This window comes from Trypanosoma conorhini (genome assembly GCF_003719485.1).
Source record: "Trypanosoma conorhini strain 025E chromosome Unknown Tco_14.4_contig_00384, whole genome shotgun sequence".
In the NCBI taxonomy this organism is placed as follows: domain Eukaryota; phylum Euglenozoa; class Kinetoplastea; order Trypanosomatida; family Trypanosomatidae; genus Trypanosoma; species Trypanosoma conorhini.
The window spans coordinates 1-17954 of NW_021704475.1; the positions used below are offsets into that span (position 1 = coordinate 1).

The 17954-nt window shown below is 48.8% G+C and overlaps 11 protein-coding genes across 11 annotated transcripts, besides 12 other annotated features; all 11 read left to right on the forward strand.

Annotated features, from left to right (window-relative positions):
- Window positions 1-75: 75 nt before the first annotated feature.
- Window positions 76-156: a microsatellite.
- A 132-nt stretch (window positions 157-288) lies between these two features.
- Window positions 289-331: a microsatellite.
- A 135-nt stretch (window positions 332-466) lies between these two features.
- Tco025E_06027 (condensin subunit 1) lies at window positions 467-1507 on the forward strand (the record flags this gene model as incomplete). The annotated part of the gene is made up of 1 exon (XM_029372916.1): window positions 467-1507. The coding sequence occupies one exon, from the start codon at window positions 467-469 to the stop codon at window positions 1505-1507; it is 1041 nt and encodes a 346-aa protein (XP_029226940.1).
- A 14-nt stretch (window positions 1508-1521) lies between these two features.
- Window positions 1522-4209, forward strand: Tco025E_06028 (putative condensin subunit 1; the record flags this gene model as incomplete). The annotated part of the gene is made up of 1 exon (XM_029372917.1): window positions 1522-4209. One exon carries the CDS (start codon window positions 1522-1524, stop codon window positions 4207-4209), a length of 2688 nt encoding a protein of 895 aa, XP_029226941.1.
- A 478-nt stretch (window positions 4210-4687) lies between these two features.
- Window positions 4688-4718: a microsatellite.
- A 258-nt stretch (window positions 4719-4976) lies between these two features.
- Tco025E_06029 (putative protein kinase) lies at window positions 4977-6116 on the forward strand (the record flags this gene model as incomplete). Its single annotated transcript, XM_029372918.1, has 1 exon — window positions 4977-6116. The coding sequence occupies one exon, from the start codon at window positions 4977-4979 to the stop codon at window positions 6114-6116; it is 1140 nt and encodes a 379-aa protein (XP_029226942.1).
- Window positions 6117-6156: 40 nt separating this feature from the next.
- Window positions 6157-6197: a microsatellite.
- A 156-nt stretch (window positions 6198-6353) lies between these two features.
- Window positions 6354-6383: a microsatellite.
- Window positions 6384-6705: 322 nt separating this feature from the next.
- Window positions 6706-7392, forward strand: Tco025E_06030 (uncharacterized protein; the record flags this gene model as incomplete). Its single annotated transcript, XM_029372919.1, has 1 exon — window positions 6706-7392. The coding sequence occupies one exon, from the start codon at window positions 6706-6708 to the stop codon at window positions 7390-7392; it is 687 nt and encodes a 228-aa protein (XP_029226943.1).
- A 285-nt stretch (window positions 7393-7677) lies between these two features.
- On the forward strand, window positions 7678-8901 carry Tco025E_06031 (putative zinc transporter; the record flags this gene model as incomplete). Its single annotated transcript, XM_029372920.1, has 1 exon — window positions 7678-8901. The coding sequence occupies one exon, from the start codon at window positions 7678-7680 to the stop codon at window positions 8899-8901; it is 1224 nt and encodes a 407-aa protein (XP_029226944.1).
- Window positions 8902-9438: 537 nt separating this feature from the next.
- Window positions 9439-9485: a microsatellite.
- A 153-nt stretch (window positions 9486-9638) lies between these two features.
- On the forward strand, window positions 9639-10775 carry Tco025E_06032 (presenilin-like aspartic peptidase; the record flags this gene model as incomplete). Its single annotated transcript, XM_029372921.1, has 1 exon — window positions 9639-10775. One exon carries the CDS (start codon window positions 9639-9641, stop codon window positions 10773-10775), a length of 1137 nt encoding a protein of 378 aa, XP_029226945.1.
- Tco025E_06033 (putative radical SAM domain protein) lies at window positions 10775-12226 on the forward strand (the record flags this gene model as incomplete). Its single annotated transcript, XM_029372922.1, has 1 exon — window positions 10775-12226. The coding sequence occupies one exon, from the start codon at window positions 10775-10777 to the stop codon at window positions 12224-12226; it is 1452 nt and encodes a 483-aa protein (XP_029226946.1).
- Window positions 12227-12238: 12 nt separating this feature from the next.
- Window positions 12239-12270: a microsatellite.
- Window positions 12271-12437: 167 nt separating this feature from the next.
- Window positions 12438-12485: a sequence feature (A-rich).
- A 441-nt stretch (window positions 12486-12926) lies between these two features.
- Window positions 12927-12960: a microsatellite.
- A 259-nt stretch (window positions 12961-13219) lies between these two features.
- Tco025E_06034 (GINS complex subunit 1) lies at window positions 13220-13810 on the forward strand (the record flags this gene model as incomplete). Its single annotated transcript, XM_029372923.1, has 1 exon — window positions 13220-13810. One exon carries the CDS (start codon window positions 13220-13222, stop codon window positions 13808-13810), a length of 591 nt encoding a protein of 196 aa, XP_029226947.1.
- A 157-nt stretch (window positions 13811-13967) lies between these two features.
- Window positions 13968-13991: a microsatellite.
- A 59-nt stretch (window positions 13992-14050) lies between these two features.
- Window positions 14051-14091: a microsatellite.
- A 24-nt stretch (window positions 14092-14115) lies between these two features.
- Window positions 14116-14937, forward strand: Tco025E_06035 (uncharacterized protein; the record flags this gene model as incomplete). Its single annotated transcript, XM_029372924.1, has 1 exon — window positions 14116-14937. The coding sequence occupies one exon, from the start codon at window positions 14116-14118 to the stop codon at window positions 14935-14937; it is 822 nt and encodes a 273-aa protein (XP_029226948.1).
- A 253-nt stretch (window positions 14938-15190) lies between these two features.
- Window positions 15191-15216: a microsatellite.
- Window positions 15217-15311: 95 nt separating this feature from the next.
- Window positions 15312-16445, forward strand: Tco025E_06036 (uncharacterized protein; the record flags this gene model as incomplete). Its single annotated transcript, XM_029372925.1, has 1 exon — window positions 15312-16445. The coding sequence occupies one exon, from the start codon at window positions 15312-15314 to the stop codon at window positions 16443-16445; it is 1134 nt and encodes a 377-aa protein (XP_029226949.1).
- Window positions 16446-16980: 535 nt separating this feature from the next.
- Tco025E_06037 (putative cAMP specific phosphodiesterase) lies at window positions 16981-17952 on the forward strand (the record flags this gene model as incomplete). The annotated part of the gene is made up of 1 exon (XM_029372926.1): window positions 16981-17952. A coding segment is annotated over one exon (972 nt), but the record flags the coding sequence as incomplete, so codon positions are not given.
- Window positions 17953-17954: the final 2 nt, after the last annotated feature.

Below are 17954 nucleotides of genomic sequence, written 5' to 3' on the forward strand. Positions count from 1 at the left end.
AAGGTTGTGACAAGTCTGGTGATGTTGGCTTGATATTCCCTTCCCCCCCCCCTTATTTTGTGTTAGAGAGTCGTCTTTTTTTTTTTTTGACTCACTTTACTTGTTTGGTTTTTTCTTGTTGTTTTTTTTTAATTTGATTTCATTCGTTTTTTTTTTGTCGTTGATTTTGCAAGGGGTTGCTCGGCTTTGCCGCGTACGAAGGGGTGTGATTCATTTATTTATGATGCTGGGGTGATAGGAGTCCATGGGTGCATCGCACTTTCATTTCTATTTGCGCGTGGATGTCTATATTATTATTATTGTTATTATTATTGTTATTATTATTATTATTTTGGCCCTTTACGTTCCGCTTACCTTTTCCTTTTGTATTTATTGTGCATTATTATTATCACTGTGGAGAACAATTCCATCGAGGGAAAAATAACAACAACAAAAAAAAGGCTTAGCGCGAAAGGGGACAAAGCAGATGACGGACGTGCTTGAGTTTTTTGTTCCGTCCCACGCCCGCGATTTGGAGGATCTAGAGAAAACCGGGCCGACCCAGTATCATGTTAGTGAACCATGCGAATTTGACGTTCACCCGAGACAACAGGTGGATGATTTGGCAAGGCTTTTTGATTGCCTCCATAGAGAAAAATCTCCCACATCACTCTTTTCAAAACCGGAACTATTCACGGCTCTCTTTTCGTACATAAAGGCAATTGAGAGTCCCGAGACCAATCAACCTGTCACAAAGCAGGCTAGGCATAAGATTTGTCATGAAGTCTCTGAACGCTTAAAAAAGCTTCTACAAATTTCTCTGGCCTATTTTCGCAAAAAAGCCAACGGTGGCGTAAATGAAGCCCTATTAGTTTGCTTACGCTCCACTGTGAAAATGTACGTATTTATTTTGTGTAATATACTTTTATCTTCGGCGCCGATACTTGAGGATGATGAAAATCTTTCTTACTCCTCGCAGCGGAGTGCACGCAAGCGAAAACGTGCAAAAAATGAACAGGATACTGGTATTGGTGAAGATTGCAGTGGTGTAGATCAAGACGGCCGTGAGCTCGCACTCACTGCCTTAATCGATGTTTGTTCACCGGATTTATTAACGATGTGGGGAATTCACATGGAGGAAAACATGCTAAACCTAATGCTTCGTATGGTGCTTCATATGATAACTCAAAAAGCGAATGTTCAAAATGATGCTCAGCCCGTTTCAGGTGCCCTTGCAGTTCTTCTACTCAGAGTCTCTGGTCACATAGTGGCTCAAGGATCCGTTGCTCCATGCGATTTTATTGTGCCATTGATTGAATTGGCCTTAAAAACAGAGTCTGCAGCCCAGTTTCTCACACGTTTTGTTTCAGAAGCAGAGAGTGGGGATATTTCAAACGATTCCACAAATAATATCGTCATCGCACTCATTGAAGGAATGGCTGTTGCCGCACTTCATGATGTTTCCGGTGATGCTGGAGCAGCAAAAACATGGCACTGTTTTTCAGCGAGGTTGCAAAACGTTGTGTAAGTGTCACTGCTCGGATGGCCGATGTAATTGTTCAAACCATTCATAGCGAAAGTTACGAGATACGAAAATCGGTGATAACCTGCATAACAGAGATGGTTATTCAAAAGTATACTGGACCGATGTCTAGTACAGAGAATGCGGAAGAAACAAAGGACAAATACCTAAGTGAAATATTATTCCGCATAATGGACTGTAATCCATTTGTTCGTAACCACACGATTCATATGTGGGAACGACTGGTAGAAATCCGAGCAGTTCCAAAACGTTTTCACCTTGCAGTAACAAATGCCATCCTCGGGCGATTGGAAGATCGAAATTATCTTGTCAGAGATTCCGCACTTCAGGTCATTGCTTGTATTTTGCGAAAAAACTGGTTTGGACATGTTTTGAATTCCTCCCTTGTTCGTGATAAGCTGGAGGAATCTAAAATAACCGCAGCAAAGATGTTTGACTCGGATGATGTGTATAGAAAAGGATTGGCTGAATTGAAAAGTACATGCCGTCCTGTTGAGGCTCAAACAAACGACTTCATTCGTGATTCAGAAGCAAACACAACAAATGTTATTCAGTTGTCTGAAGAGCAGAGTTCCATGTTAAATCGAGTGATTTTTTACGAAAAAGCCCTTGAATTTGCTGAATTGATCAAGAAAGCCTTGGAGCACGCAACAACATTGTTGGATAGTCGCACAGAACGCGATGCTATAGAGGCCATTAAGCTTGTTGTTGCATGTAACGAGTATCGCATTGAGGGTTCAGAGAAGGCATTTCTTCGTGTGTTAGTTATGATATTTGAAGGTGAAATTAAAATACAATGCGCCGTACGTGATGCCTTTCTAGAGGTCGTGTTTACTGCATATGCGAGAACCTCAACCTCATCTTTGGTGCGAAATACGGCAAGTGCCCACAAGTTGATTGGGTTTTTGCGTGGGGCCACAGAAGGTGATGTCAGTGCCGTTGATCGCATTTTTGGGTTAATGAAATGCAATCCCTCCTTTTCTCGGCTAATATCAGGTCAATTTATGGATGCCGTATGGGGTATTGCAGAAGGGTCACTGGATCATGATGTCTCAATTACGGATAGACGCACAGCTATGCGGCTATTTGGCCTTTTATGCAAGCATGATTGGCGAGAGCTTTCTGCAAGAAAAGAGAGTATTGTGGAGTTTTTGCGCTCAGATGTCGTAAGAGACAATGTCCTCCTCGCGTATTGCTTAACGGCTTTGGCGAGTGAATACCAAAACCCACATTATCAACCGATACCTGTGAAGATTGAACCAAGTGAAAATGTTACATTGCAACAACTAGTGATTCATCTTTGTCGACGCACCTCGACACCATCCTCGTGGCTGATTCTCGCGGATGCGGCGGTGAACGCCGTTCACAGCCTATGCGAATCCCCTGTGCTAATATATAATTATGTCTTGGATTATGTTGTTCGCCGAATTGAAACCGATTCAAACAGTCTGACGCAACTGTTCTTTTTATTGGGGCGAACCGCTCTGAAACAACTCGTCGCTGTTGATTGTGCGGAGCGACAACAACTAAAACGACTCGATGCAGAGGCCATGGCCCAGAAGCCATTAAGCGACATCACCAGTAGTGCCAATGCGGACGTTATGCACAAAGAACTTGGATTGGGGTCTCATGAATACAAGAGACATGCTATTCAGGAGCTGGCGCAGCGGCGCAAGATTGCCATTATGTCAGAGGGATCCGTGTGGCATCGATATTCCAAGTATGTTGTTAAGGCTTGTCAGGAAAAACCTGAGCGTTTTGAGGAGAAGCCACTGGAGCGAGTATGTGCCGTGATGGCGCTGTCTGAATTGATGGTTGTAAGTGATGGGTTCTGTGAACAAAACCTGGATCTGCTCTTTGCGATCGTCTCTGAAAAACGTGAGTCCTGGGTGGTAAAGACGAATGCTGTGATCGCCTTGGGTGATTTGGCTTGCGTCCATCCAAATCTGCTTGCCCCGTACCTGAAAGTACCCACGACCGGATTTTTTAAACTGCTTGCCGATGATGACTTGCGGGTTCGAGCCGTGACAATCCAAGTGTGTTCTCACCTCGTCCTTGGTGAGATGCTGCGTATCAGGGATCATTTGTATACTATTGTGAAACTCGTCGCGGATCCAGATGAGACAATTGCTAACAATGCCTTACTATTTGTTCAGAACCTGGCCATGAAGGAAAAGGAAAAGACGGGAAATTTGATTCCTCCACTTGTTGCGCAACTGAGCCAGTCTATACCGCCTGATCGATTTCAACTGGCCGTGCGATCCCTGCTTGAACGGGTAGAAGGGGACAAGCCGACGGAGTCCCTCATTGACCGATTGTGTCAGCGCTTTGAGCCTTATTCCGAGCGCGGTAAACGAAGGCGTCAGATGGCGCGTAATTTGGCCTTTTGCCTTCATGAACTCACTTATTCGACAGAGCGATCTATTAAAAAAATCACCTCCGAGGCATGCTACCAGCAGTACAAACAATGGCTACGGGATGAAGTTGTTCTAGACTACTTCAAGAACATTGCAGTAAAAGCCAAACGAGTTGGGCAACGCGTTGGAAATGAGCGTAGAGATAAGGCCGCAATTGAAGAGTGGGAGGCAAGAATGCAAGCGGACTCTCGTAGTTTGGAGAACGGCTATGAGGAAACGCGTTCTGTCGCTTCTAATAGAGACAGGGACGAAGCTGAAGCAACGCCGTGAATCAGCGGAGAGACTTCTGCCTGACTTCGGTCTGCAGGTAGCAGAGAATTACCTGGAGCGGCGGCCAGCGGATGTAAGAACAACAAAACGATCTTTATGAGAGAGGTGACAGAGCCTCGCAAATTAGACTTACTGACATGCACGCGTGTGCAGGACGCACGTGCCAAATAGAACAGATGACTACTGGTAAAAAAAAATTACTTTGCTCTTCTTTCTTGAGGAGTGTGGGATTGGGGCGGGATTTCTTTGAACTGCACGCACACACTAGGAGGGATTGCAGATATCAAATTGCTTCTCGGCGATAATGGGAACGAAGGACGCCAATGCCTGTTCAGTTAACAGTAGAAACCAATTTTGTTTCCGCTTGCGACTCCAAAGTGACTATTTTCGTCACTGGGCTCCCCGCACTATTCCAGCATTGTCCCCGAAGTGAGACCTATAGTGTACAGAGTGCACTTGCGCAAATCCTGATTTGTCATGTGTGCATGAGTGTGGGTGTGTGTGTGTGTCCTGGTCCCCTCTCCATCTTTCTTTGCTCCAAGTTGGTTGCTGTGGGCCGCCCGGGCTGGTGGGCGTAAGACTTCATTGTTGTTTGATCCTCTTGGCCTTTCTTTTCTTCCCCTTTTTCTTTTCGTAGCCATCCCCCTCTATTCGCCTTATTTTCTCTGCAGTAGGGTTTCAAGCAGGAGGTACCTGTTCATTGTTTGTTTTTCTTCGTCGGCGGCTGCCTCTTTCAGTTGTCCGATTCAACCATGTCGACGACGCGAATGTATCCGGATGAATTTGAGTTCGAGACGACGTTGGGCTCCGGGGCCTTCAGCAAAGTTTTGGTCGCGCGCTACGTCCCGACTGGGGTGCGTTACGCTGTCAAGCTTATTTCCAAGCGAAAAATCCTCACCGCCCCCTCGGATGAGGAGAGGAATCGCATGGCTGAGGTGGCGCGAAGGGAAACGCACATGCTTCTTATGTGCAACCACCCGAACATAGTGCGTTTTCACGCCTCGATGCAAACGCCGGATGATCTCATGTATGTGACTGAGCTCTGCGAGGGAGGGGAGCTCCTTCACGCCATTACGTCGCGTCAGAAGATACCCCTTGAGGCCGCACGCTACGCCTTGGCAGAGCTTTTTTCTGCCGTTTGGTACTTGCATTATGCACCTAAACGGAGTCTGCCAATTGTTCCCAATGCACCTTTGAAGCCAATTACAATTTTACATCGGGATATCAAACCGGAAAATATTATGCTCACAAGCAGCAAACATATTAAACTTATTGATTTTGGTACAGCCGTAGTATGCCAATCTGTGGATGAGCGTCCAGAGGGAGAGCACGGCAGTAAAGGTCGTGCCCAGACGTTTTGTGGTACGACGCATTATATGTCACCTGAGCTGTTGCAGGATAATTATACCTGTACTGCCTCTGACTACTGGGCGTGTGGCTGTGTATTATATCATATGTTGGTGGGAAAGCGTCCCTTTGAGGAGCCAACAGAGTATCTTCTTATAAAAGGCATACTAGAAAAAGAGCCTCACTACCCTGAAGACTTGGATAGTGATGCGAAGGATTTGATATCAAAGCTTCTCGTAAAAAACCCCGTTCAGCGTCCTGGGATGGAGGAAGTTAAAAGGCACCCTTTCTTTGAGAAAGTCGTTTTTGAGACTCTCACAACGACGGACGTAGCGCGTTTTTGGGTTCACAAGGTGGAGTGGGTGGATGACTCGACAGTTAGCGCGTGCAAGGGATGTGGCGCATACTTTGGATTTTGGAGGCGGCGACATCACTGTCGGAAGTGCGGGAATGTTTTCTGCAACTCCTGTTCGTCTAAAACCTGTGCCATTCCAGAGTCGCTCTACACAGAACCAGAACGAGTCTGTGATGGCTGCTTTACTGAGATCCACAATGCTTGAAGCGCGAGAAGCCAAGCGTTTGGTCCCCCCGCTTGCTTCCTTCTTTTGTCTTGTCTTTTTTTTATTTTTATGTTTATTTTTGTAGAAATTTTGTGGAAAATATAAAATAAAAAAAAGAAGCTTGACAAATGTGTGGGTCCGCGTGGATGGCAGCGTGTCATCTTGAGCTCCCCTGTTTTTCTTCAGCTATAACTTTGTTTGCTTTTAGCGTGGCCGCTTCGGGGAGTGGCGAGTGATTTGTTGTTGCTCTTGTTGTTGTTTTTGTTGCCGCGCTGCCTTCCTCGCCTTCTCCTTTTTAACATTTTCTCTCCTTGGTGCTCACTGTAATGTTTGAGTTGTTGTTTTTTTTTTTTACACGCCTCTTCCGTCGCAGTTCGCTTGTCTTGAAGAGAGTATACGCGCCTGCGTGCATACACGCATGACTTGTATTTCTGCGCATCATTCTTGACGTTCATTGCTGCACTTCTCGCTGACTCTTTGGGGCTTTGCCTTTCTTTTATTCAATTATTCATTTCTTTCTCTCCCTCCAACTACTTTGTGTGCGTCTCATTTCTTTGCAATGAGGAATTGGCGCTTTGCCTGAAACCCAATGACAAAAAAAGAAACCGTAGACCAAGAGAAGGCGCTGAACCGTCTCCAATGGCTGATCCAGCGCAGCAAGGTGGGCTTCAAAGGGAACCCACCCCCCTTTGAATCCGCGAAGACCCAAAAATCGGTGGCGTTAGAGAAAAAAAAGGCGTCAGCTCGGCGCGCGGGAGATGCTGATTTTTTACCTTTTCGTCACGGAGCTTTTACGCTCGCCGAGGACGCAAGGCCCACGAAACACTTGCGTGGGGCAGACAACTCGAGGTTTGAGAGAAAAGCCGACGTAGCGGAGGTGAACTACTATCACCAGCGAATAGATAATTCTACTGGCCGGCCTGAAATTGACTCCGCACTCTGTTGGGATTTGAAGGGAGAAGTGGCAGGTGCACAGGAGGCACAAGAGTCCGGCTGCCCTCACCCTGGTGTTTCCTCGCGCGTCTTGCGGCGGGAACGCGGGTCGAGGGAGGTTGGCAACCCGTACCTTGCGACGCTCCCGCGCGCACAGCGGGCAGCTATAGTTAGAGCGGAAATATTAAACCATCCAAAATTCACGAGTCGAAGTCGGGAGTTTCGGGCCGGTGAGGCGTGGTATGGTGGAACTCAGCTTGAGGGACCTTTGCACGTGAAAACAGCTACGGCATCACTAACTTCTACGCGGAACTGCATCCGTGTGCATGCCGGATGGCGTTGACTCCGAGCAGAAGAGCAATGGAGCAGGAGCAGTGGGTGAATGCCAAAGTCGATGTTGCGTCATTTGACTTTACTATTCTTTTACATCTTTGCTTTGCATTTTTCCTTTTCTTGTTTTTGCTTATTTTGTTTCTGGTGTTGACCCCCCTTCACTCCCACTTATTGCGTGGCAGAGCAACTTCCTCTGCTGCCTAACTTCGCTGTTCATCTTCGTTCAAACCACTTCCTTCTTTGCTGTCGTTGTTCTGCTTCGCTCCTCTCTCGTGTTCCGGCAAAGACTGATGAAATGCAACACATGGGAACTCTCACAGCTGCAGGGAAAGTTCGGCTTCTCGTCCGAAGGGACGGGGTGTCGGGGCCAACGCAAACGTACAACATAAATGAACTTGCAGCGGCTCTAAACGTGTTACAGACGCTTCCATTTGTCCCCAAGTCACACAAGGAGTTGATAATTCCATCTATAGCGGAATTGTATGATACGGTGGACGGCAGCACGGACATGGCTGGTAAAAAAGTGCAGCCCGTTGACTTTGCTTGGGTTGAACTTGAATGCGACGACGATGCGGCCATTGACAAGGTGCTAAATTTTTTTCCTATTCATTCCTCGACGATAGAGGATGTGAGGAATGGAACAACAGGCAGTGAGGGCGCAGAAATATTCCCATCATGTGGGTATGTAAGCATCAATGCTGATGCCAGGCACGATAATACAACTTCCTTGGGTGATGAGGAGTATGCGCCTGTGAGGGTCTGCATGATTGCGTTTGAACAAGTCTTGCTCACGATTCTGCGTAAGCCGCTTGCGGGGGGCGAGGAGTTGCGGGCCCAGATGGAGTCCGTCTTAGCCTCCCCAACTTCGTATGCGGAGCCCGTGTCGGTATCTGTGTGTGCCCTTGTCAGTGTTTTTGTAAAGGAATACCAGAAGGAACCATCTTCTTTACTTGTTGATGTGGACAATGTAAATGAGTTGGTGCTTCAGATTCAACCTTCCCGATGCGATCACATGGATTTAATGCAACGTATTCAGAATCTGCGTCACAGGCTGTCTCGAGTGCAAGCATCATTTTTGGCAAAGGAACGGCTTATTCAGCAGTTAATGTTGCCAGTGATGCGCCACATTTTTATTACGGCGGACCCCAGTGCGGCTAGCCGTTATCAGAGGCTGCTGTCTGGTCTACTGCTTTCCATTGAGCGCCTTCGAAAGGGTCGTGATGTTCTCAATCTGTCAAGTATGAGCCTTGTAAGTGGTGTGTGTATGCGGTTGTTTCAGCACTGCTACTACATGGATTTCGTGAGCAACGTCATGACACAAATGGCTTTGATAACGATGCCAATTGGAGTTATTCCAGGTCTGTTCACCATGAACGTCCAAATCCCATTCCAAGAAAACGAAACCATAAGACCATTTTGCCTGATTACATTGGTGACGATAGTGGCGTTCGCCGTGGGAATGATCAATCCTTTGCACACGTACTTCCGGTTTAAGCCCCCGGGCCCACTTGTGACATAGTCACTCTCATCGTGTTCAACGCAGTCAAATGAACGCATTTATGTGCGTCTGTGTTTTTTTTTTTTCAATTCTCAATTGATGTTTTGTATTTAGTGTGTATGTGTGTGTCTTCGGGCGCCGTCGTAGCTGATAAGGGAGAGGAGGAGGAACATTAAAATCAAGCGAGGGAGCGGACGAGGGAAGGAGTAGTCGTTGATTGAGAGCTAAGAAACGTGTGACGTTTTCTCCGATGACGCTCACTGCGCCTGTCTTTTTGCGTTTTGCCCGTCGCTGCCTTCCCCTCCGAAGGTGCGTTGTTGCGGAAGGCATTTGAGCGAAGCCAGGGGAGGGAAGAGGAGGGGAAACGGAAAAGGGGCGGGGTGCGTGTGTGCGGTAGATAACCCGGGTGCCCCCTCTCGTGCTTCCTCTAAAGTGCGCATGCCTCGTCGCGTGCATCCCAGCCGAAGCTTTCCTCATCTTGCCGGGGCAAAAGCAAAAGCAGGAAAATAAGAATAAGAAGGAAGGGTATATAAAAAAAAGACACACGTGGATACCGTCTTTTTCCTTTTTTTTTGTTAATTTTTTTTTTCCTTTTTAATTTTCTTATCTTGAGCTTGTTTTGTATTTAGTGTATGTGTGCTTGTTGGGCCGTTGCGTGTTTCTATCGTGCATATGTGTTTCATGGTTCTTTGCTGGTGACGGTTCCTTTCATCCTTCCTTTGCCCCTCCTTTCCTCTTCATTTGCTGCCGGTTGAGTCATGGTTTTGCCCGAGTTGCAGCAGCGGATGCCGCTAGATGGAGTGGCGACGCTCTTAGGAAGGCGCATTGGGGCGTTGCTTGTGCCTGTGCTTGTATGCATACTTCTGGTTTCATGGAGTGCGCTGAATCTGTCGCCGTTTCTTTTCCGAGAGCAAATGCCAGCCTTCTTTGTTGTCATGGATGAGGACACGCATGACACCATCAAGGGCAAGCTTGGCTCTTCCTTGTTGAATGCCTTGATTGTTGTTGCCATTCTCACTGTTATGACGTTTCTCATAGTGTTGCTCTACACCTATCACTGTGAGAAGGTTCTATTTGCGTTGTTGTTGCTTTCAGCCGCTTCTGCGCTTTCCTCGATGTTGTGGATTTGGCTGGATCTTTTTTGTACACGGTTTCAGATACCCTACGATTTTGTTACATGCACGTTTCTGCTTTGGAACGTTGGGGTTGTGGGGCTCATATCTATTTTTTACTACGCACACCCCGTCCTCACGCAGGCGTACCTGGTGGTATTGTCAGTTCTCACGGGCTGGACAATGACGTTTCTCCCTGAATGGACCACGTGGGCGATACTCGTGTTTGTCGCATTATACGACGTGGTTGCCGTGCTAAGCCCACGCGGGCCGCTTAAAATGCTGATTCAAATTGCAGATAAACGCAAACAGCCTATCCCTGGTTTTGTGTACAGCACTCACACTGCGAATGAGCTGGAGCACGCACCCAGGCCCTCAGGGGACCTCACAGGCGAGGAGGCGCGAAGAAGTGACGATTCGAGCAGAACCGACAGCGAGAACAGCGTCACTGCAGAAAGAAACTCTAAATTGGCATCGGCGTCTCTCTTGTATTCCGCATTGAACCGCAGTCCGTTTAAGTTGGGCCTGGGTGACTTTATATTTTATAGCGTACTGAGTGCGAGGGCAGCTCTATACGCATTTATGCCATGTATGGCGTCCACCCTAGCTGTTTGTTTAGGTCTCGTAGTCACCTTAGCCTCATTGATTTTGTGCACAGGTCGACTTCCTGCTCTCCCTGCGCTGCCTGTATCTATCTGCTTAGGCGTCTTGTTGTTTTTCTCTTATCGCTGTGTCGCTACTTCACTGGACTACTTTGCAGCGCTTTCAGTGCTTGCAATTTGATGCCGGTGGTGAACGTCTCTTGCTACGTCTGTCTGTCGGTCTGCCTCCGTGCCAGTGAGAGGGGGAGTGGCTGGTGCCTGCTGTGGTGTGGCGGCGAGGGCCGTCTGGTCAGCCGTACGTCAAAAACGCGGCCCAACAACATGTGGGTACCATCTCTATCCCACAGCCTGAAGGCGATGGAAGGAAGAGGGAAACAACAGCAAACACATTTTTATTGCTGTGCTTATTCTTCTTCACCATTGTCTGTAGTGGATATAGCAATGAAACTCATTGAACGCACAGCTGGGCGGCCAATGCTGTCGGAGAAGCGCCGCGCCACGCTGGAATCCATGTATGCTCTGGTGGGGACCCACAGCGCGGTGAAGCTCTGTCGTTGGCAAAAGTCCATGATGCGTGGTAGAGGTGGGTGTTACAAGTGGACCATGTATGGAATTCAATCCCATCAGTGCATGGAGGCCACGCCAAGCATGGCGTGTGCAAACAAATGCGTCTTTTGTTGGCGCCTAAATACAAATCCCACGGCAACGGAGTGGAAGTGGCAGGTGGATGACCCACAGACTGTCGTTGATGGCATGCTGTCAAGTCATAGAGCGTTGATACAAGGCGTACGAGGCATGCCGGGCGTCACAGAGAAGGCATTGGAAGAGGCGATGAACCCAAAGCACTGTGCACTTTCTCTCGTCGGTGAGAGTGTGTTGTATCCGTATGTGAACACATTTCTGCATCTGTTGCACGAAAGGGGGCTGTCTACGTTTCTCGTCAACAATGGTCAATTCCCTGATGCTTTGAGGGAGTTAACGCCCGTCACGCAGTTATACCTCAGTGTAGATGCCCCTAACAGGGAAACAATGAAACTCTTGGATCGGCCAGTGTTCCCCGACTACTGGGAACGCTTTCAACAGAGCATGGTCCACATGAGTGAGAGAAAGGAAAGGACCGTCTTTCGTTTAACGATGATCAATGGGTTCAACATGAGCGAGGAAAACCTATTAGAGTACAAAACTCTGTTTGAAACCGGTCGACCAAACTTTGTTGAACTTAAGCGTCTTACGCCGGCATTTTCAGGAAACAGTCGAAGTATACTTCGGATTAAAAATGTCCCGTCATGGGAGCAGCTAAAGGCGTATGGGAGGCGCTTGTGTGAAGTGATCTTTGACGGGAAGGCGTACGAAGTGGCCTCGCTGCACGAACACTCCGGTTGCGTCCTGTTGGCGGAGAAAAGGTTTAAAATTGACGGCAACTGGCACACCTGGATCGACTTTGGGAAGTTCCACGCCATGGTCATTGACCCTGCCCTCTCCAAACAAATCACGGCGGACGCCTACTTGCGCCCCACCCCACGCTGGGCATTGCCAGAGTCTGCGGCGGAGGGGTTTGACCCCTCCCAGACGCGGCACCTCACAGCAAGGCGTCTAAAGCACATGGCTGCGGCGAAGGTTGCAAACGACTAACAGTGAGACCAGTTTTTCTTTCTCTTTCTCTCTCTCTCTCTCTCGTAGTGGAATGTGGGGATGTGCCCGTGTGTGCACGCATATGTATGGGCCGACTCTTCTTATTGTTCTCTTGCCTCTATTTCTTTCTTTTCGGCACGACAGAAGTGAAGAATCCATCGAGTATTCAAATAAATTCACGTCACTTAGAGGAAAACGTTAAAATAATTTAAAAAACGAAAACAAAAAAAAGCCACAGCCTGAGACAAGAACAAGAACAGAGGCTACACATCCAAAGTAAAACGCAAACGATGCCCACGAAGCAAGACGAAGGTCGCGTCCCGCCGAAGGACAAGGCTGATTTGCTTGCTGAGGAATACGAGACTGCCCACCATGACCGTGCAGGCGGCGGCAAGAGCGCCCCGAGCCATCAGGTGAAGCCCAAGTCAGTGCGTTGAAGATAGTATTGGTGTTGCTTTTGCCACGTCACCCCCTTGTCGTCCTCAGAGAAGGAAACAAAAGGGAGTAACTTCCTGCGCCCCACGCATCCTAAAGGAATGATGGCGAAACCCAACAACAACAAAAAAAACGAAACACCCAGAAGGCGTAGTGGGGAAGGGTATTGGTGGTGGGGCCTCTTCAGAAAACATGCGGGCCAGCGAGGCGACGGTGTAAACGAGAGAAAAATATTACGACGCCTCTTATTTGTTCAGCCTTTTTGTATATATATATATGCATACATATACATATATATACAGTATTTTCTTTTTTCTTTTTTGTTTATGATGATGATGTTGATGTTTTTTTCTTTTTATATATTTAGGAATAAATTCAAGGTTAACTTTATTGTTGTTGTTGTAGAAAATGCTTTTCGTGACCTTCTGCTGGGGGGTCGACCGTGGACGGTAGGCCTTTGCCTCCGCGAAAGGTCCTTTTTCCTTGTGTTTTTTTTCTTCTCTCTTTCTTGCTGTTGGTGCTTCATGGGCAGAAAAGGGGTGTGGCCTCCGCTGGCCAATGGAGGACGCCGTTGATCCCTCCGCAGAGCTCATCAATGAGCTGCGGGCGCTTGTGGTAAGTGGGGGCACGATGGTGCCGTTTGACGAGCGCAAAGTGAGGGCCGTCGTGGACGGCATCTCGGACTCCTTCCGTCACCTGGAATCCATTTCCCGTAACCCGTACGCCGATCCGTCTCAGCCGTTCTACGCCAGCTCCATGAAGTACTACCGGGCAAAGTACTTGAGAGACAAGCGTTGCCTCCTGGCGTACTTGATGTGGAGGCAATCACAGATGACAAGGGCGTGGTGGGAGGCAAGGGACAATGCCTTGTCGGATGTTTTGGCGCCATGTGAATCCAGTTTTCTGCAGGAATACAACGAAGTTATGGTGGAGTACATGACATCATTTGCTGTTCCGTTAGATCTTAGAGCCTTCACATGGCGGCCTCCCTCGACGCAGCAACTGGAGGTTCGTGGCTTAGTCAACCATGTCTTTGTTTCCCCCATCTCCGGGGCGGTTATTAACCTCTACAAGGGCAAACAAATCCTGCTGGGCTTTGAAGAAGCTGAGAGTTTAATTCAACAGGGCGTTGTAGATCTTGTGGAATGACTTATTATTAGTTTTAACGTTCAGTTTGCTTCGAAGGCATGCCTGTTTCCTTAAAGGCTCCCGCTGAGATTCCTACGCATGTTGATCACAAATCACTTCGCTATTTCTTTCCCTTTGAATTGAACGCCAGCACTCATGAATCCTTCTCCCACCCCTTTTCCTTCCTTCCTTCCTTCCTTCCCCGTGTGTGTGCCCGTCTGCGTGCACCTGGCATCGTTCACTTCCCCTCCTCTAATCTCGCACCAAACACACACACACACACACACATACACGCATACACAACTAAATGTACTCTCAGCGTGTGAATGTTCTTTAGCCAAGTAGGAGTGAGTAGGGCCGCTCATCAGGAGGAAAATGCACGGCGGAAGGACTTCTTCACGCTGCTCTACCTTGTACAACGGCGTCTGTACTCGCCAACAAATGTTGAATGGCGACTTATGGAGCACTGTTTAGATGATATCAACAACAAGTATGCTGATTTTTCATTTTTAGTGGCCTTTTCAGCCTCACTGGCGCTTCGCAACCGAAAAGGAAGTTCTTTTTTGTCACGCTATCGGCTTCCTCTCTACGTAGGTCTCGTGGGCTATGATAGCGGCCTGCGCACAACTAACCCGTGTCCCACCTTGACCTTTTGGAACTGCGTGACACTCCTTGAGAGCCCCTTGGGAGAGACGGCGCGGGTACTGCATGCCCCAAGTTGTTTCTACGAGGTGAAGGAATATCCGATGGCTGGCAAAGACACTAGCTTGTCTTACTTCTCTTGGTTGTGGAGCAGTGGCAAATTTATGGCGCAATCGCTTCTCCTGAGGTCGCTATTGCATTCTATTTTTGAGCAGTCGTGTTGGAAACAGGCGAATGGTGGCAAAACCGTGACAACCCTCGTCATCAATAACCGTTTCTTTAAGTGGTATGTCTTTAGCTATCAAACGACAGTCTCCGGTGGACAGGTGAAGTACTGGATGAAGATTGGTCTACCTGCCTTTAACGGTAAGCTGGGCCTTCGTCGGTCGTACCGTACTCGTGAGTTGATTCTTGAGCGGGCCTCGTTTGGAGGCCAGTTGTGGTACGGGGCGCACTTTGCACTGATGCAGGTGTTTGGATTGCACGACGGCACCCGCGTGGGGTGATCGTTCGCTATTCGCCCCTCTACTTTTTTCTGCTTTTAATTCCTCCTTTTTAATTTGTTTTCAGGATGAGTTTCTTTCATTCCTTTTTTTTTTTTGTTGTTGTTGTTCGTTCGCGTTGGTACGAGTGTGCGCCATGGCGTGGGTCTTGCACGTCTGCTTCTGCCTTGACACGCTGCTGCTCGTCCGCTTTCTCCCGTGCGCTTGATGAATGCGCCGATTGCCTTTGCGCCCCTTCCCTTCTCTTCTCTTCCCGCAACAACAACAACAACAACAACACAAATCAAAGGTATTCGGCGTGCCACTCTCGCCTCCCCGTAGCGATGAGGCGGTACCGCTTTTTCAGTGGCAATGCTCAGTCGCTTCGGGCTGCGCGTATGGCGCAGGCACGTCACTCCATCAACGGCTTCTCCCTCTTTGCGAAGGAAATACAGGAGAAGGAGCGGATTCTCACAGCTAAAAGTCTGCGGCGCGGGCATGAGAATATGCGGGTTGTCTCACAACGATGGCGGGAACTCACTCGTGGGGAGCGCCGGCGCTACAACGCACGCGCAAATGAGATCGGGGTTCTGAGGACTCACGACAGCGAGAAGTCTTTCAACGACTTCAACTTACTCATGCGACTTCTGTTTCGCTCCGATGACGTGGCGAGCGCGGGCGACGAGACCTTTACCGCCCGCATGGCGAAGAATACACTGACGCAGCTGAAGTCGGAGCAGAAGGAAAAACTGCGCGAAAAACTGGTGCCCAAGAAGCTCCGCACCGCGAAGAAGACGACGAACTCCGAGCGCGCGCTCCCGATAGCCTGGTACTTCCCGGAAATGCGCTACTTTGCGTCTTTTGTGGAGATGCTGAGAGCCGTCGCGCCGACCCAGAAGGCCCTCTTCACAGCAGTCTCGCGGGTGCTTGAGGTCAACCGGATTGTCTCAGGTGATTCCTGGGCAAATCTGTCGCAGAAGTTTGACGCCCTCACGGAGGAGGAGCGGGATAAGTTTAGGCCCATCACCGATGAGGATGCGTCTTCCTTCGAGAAGTACTGTGCGTCTCACTGTGCCACCTTCGATGTGGAGCACTTTGACATTGTGCGTCTCTTTGCACAGTACCGCGGGCTCGCCACCGCAAAGACCCACCTACCGGAGCCGGAGGCGACGCAGTACAGGATGCTCATGGAATCCGATCGCTTCCGTGAAAGCTTGTACTTCAAGGCGCTGCGTAACCTGGAGCGGGCCAAGGCGGGGCGGAGCACGGATCAGGGAACTTACATCTCTCACATCCATCCCGACGGGGTGACGGTCCAGCCAAAGACGTACCTTGTTCAGTCCAGCATGAGCGACGTTGAAATCGCCACGCTGCTGGCGGAAACACGGTACGGAAAATCGGTGTACGACGACGTTATAGATCGAGCCCGCTGTTTCCGTCTGGAGAAGGCCAACCGCTTGCTAGCGGAGGCGTACTTGTCGCCGACGCGCGTCATCAAGAAAAAGGCGGTGAAGAAGACTCCCAAACCATAGAAACAACAACACCAAAGCAGTACAACTCTGTGCGGTGCTTATTGATATCAAATTGACACCCCTCTCCCAAATTTTTTTTCGTTTTTTTTTCTCCTCATACCATACAGCAACGGTATATTCTGTTTGCGCCCCCCCGCGTGGGTGCCCTTGCATTGTAAATACAACACCTGTACTTTCATAAAATACGGGGATGCTTCTTCTATTGCGAAGCTGTGCCTGTATTCTTTTTCCTCCTGTTTCTTGCAGTGTTATTCTGTGCCATGTACGGAATAATTCCTCCAATGAGGCCCCCTGCATTCACGCACATTCACACACACACAGGCACGATACTTTTCCTACTTGCTGTGCCCGAGTGCACGGCTACGGAGTCTCAGTGCTCTTAGGGCGTGCTCTTGTTAATGTTACCATGTATTTATCCGCTTTTTTTTTATGTTTTCTTTTTCACTCTCTCCTTCCCCCTCGTAGTGTACACAAGAACTACTTCACGTGAGACAGGCAGTCTGCAAAACCATCAAAAAGCAAGGGCAAAAACAAAATGTTTTCCCAACACCGTCTCAGCCCGAACAAGCATGAGATGTTAAATGAATCCAACCACCTTTGCGAGGCCTTTGCCATTAGTGAGTCCATCTTAGCACGCTATCAACGCAACAACAAAGCACTTTCTGTCTCCGAAAAGAAGGCATTTGCCGCAATGTTGCTACGGGCGCCGCAAGAAGTTCTCGCCGAAACCGTTGCATCTTTGGGGCCTTCGACAGTTCAATCGCAGCGACCGAAAAATGATTTTTCTGCGCTAATAGAGCGTACACTTATTATTGGCAATCCCCTTAAAGATATCTTTCAGCGCCTAAATGAAGTGCTCTGCAACAGCCTTGACTCCTCCAGAACCCTTGTGTATTATAAGGACCCGACCGATAGCCTCTTAAAGGACCCTGTCTACGGCACGGCAGCGACAATTGACGAAACAACGCCACTCGGCAAAGCGGTCTCCACGGGCATAGAGTGCAACATCGCCGGGACGCTCTACCTGCCACTCAGCTACGACGGTAATGTGGTGGGGTGCGTCGAAAGCGCATGGGGAAACACGGAAGAAAAGCAACAACAACATATCAAGGAAACACTTCAATTTACTGCATGTGCCGTATACAACGCCATCGAGTCGGAGAGGATAAAATGGAACAAGGAAAAGGCAGAGGCCATGCTGACAATGGCGACGCAGCTCGCCCGTGACAACCTGGACGAGGCCGTGCTTGCCAACTCCATCATGAACACCGCCAAGGCGCTCACGGAGAGCGACCGCTGCAGCATCTTCCTCGTCAAGGACGACACACTGGAGGCCCACTTTGAAGATGGCAATATTGTCACCATCCCGATTAGCGCGGGTATTGCGGGATTTGTGGCCCAGTCAGGTGAAACAGTAAACATTTCCGATGCGTACGCCGACGAGCGCTTCAACCGCGAGGTGGATAAGGCAACTGGATACCGCACCAAGACGATTCTCTGCATGCCTGT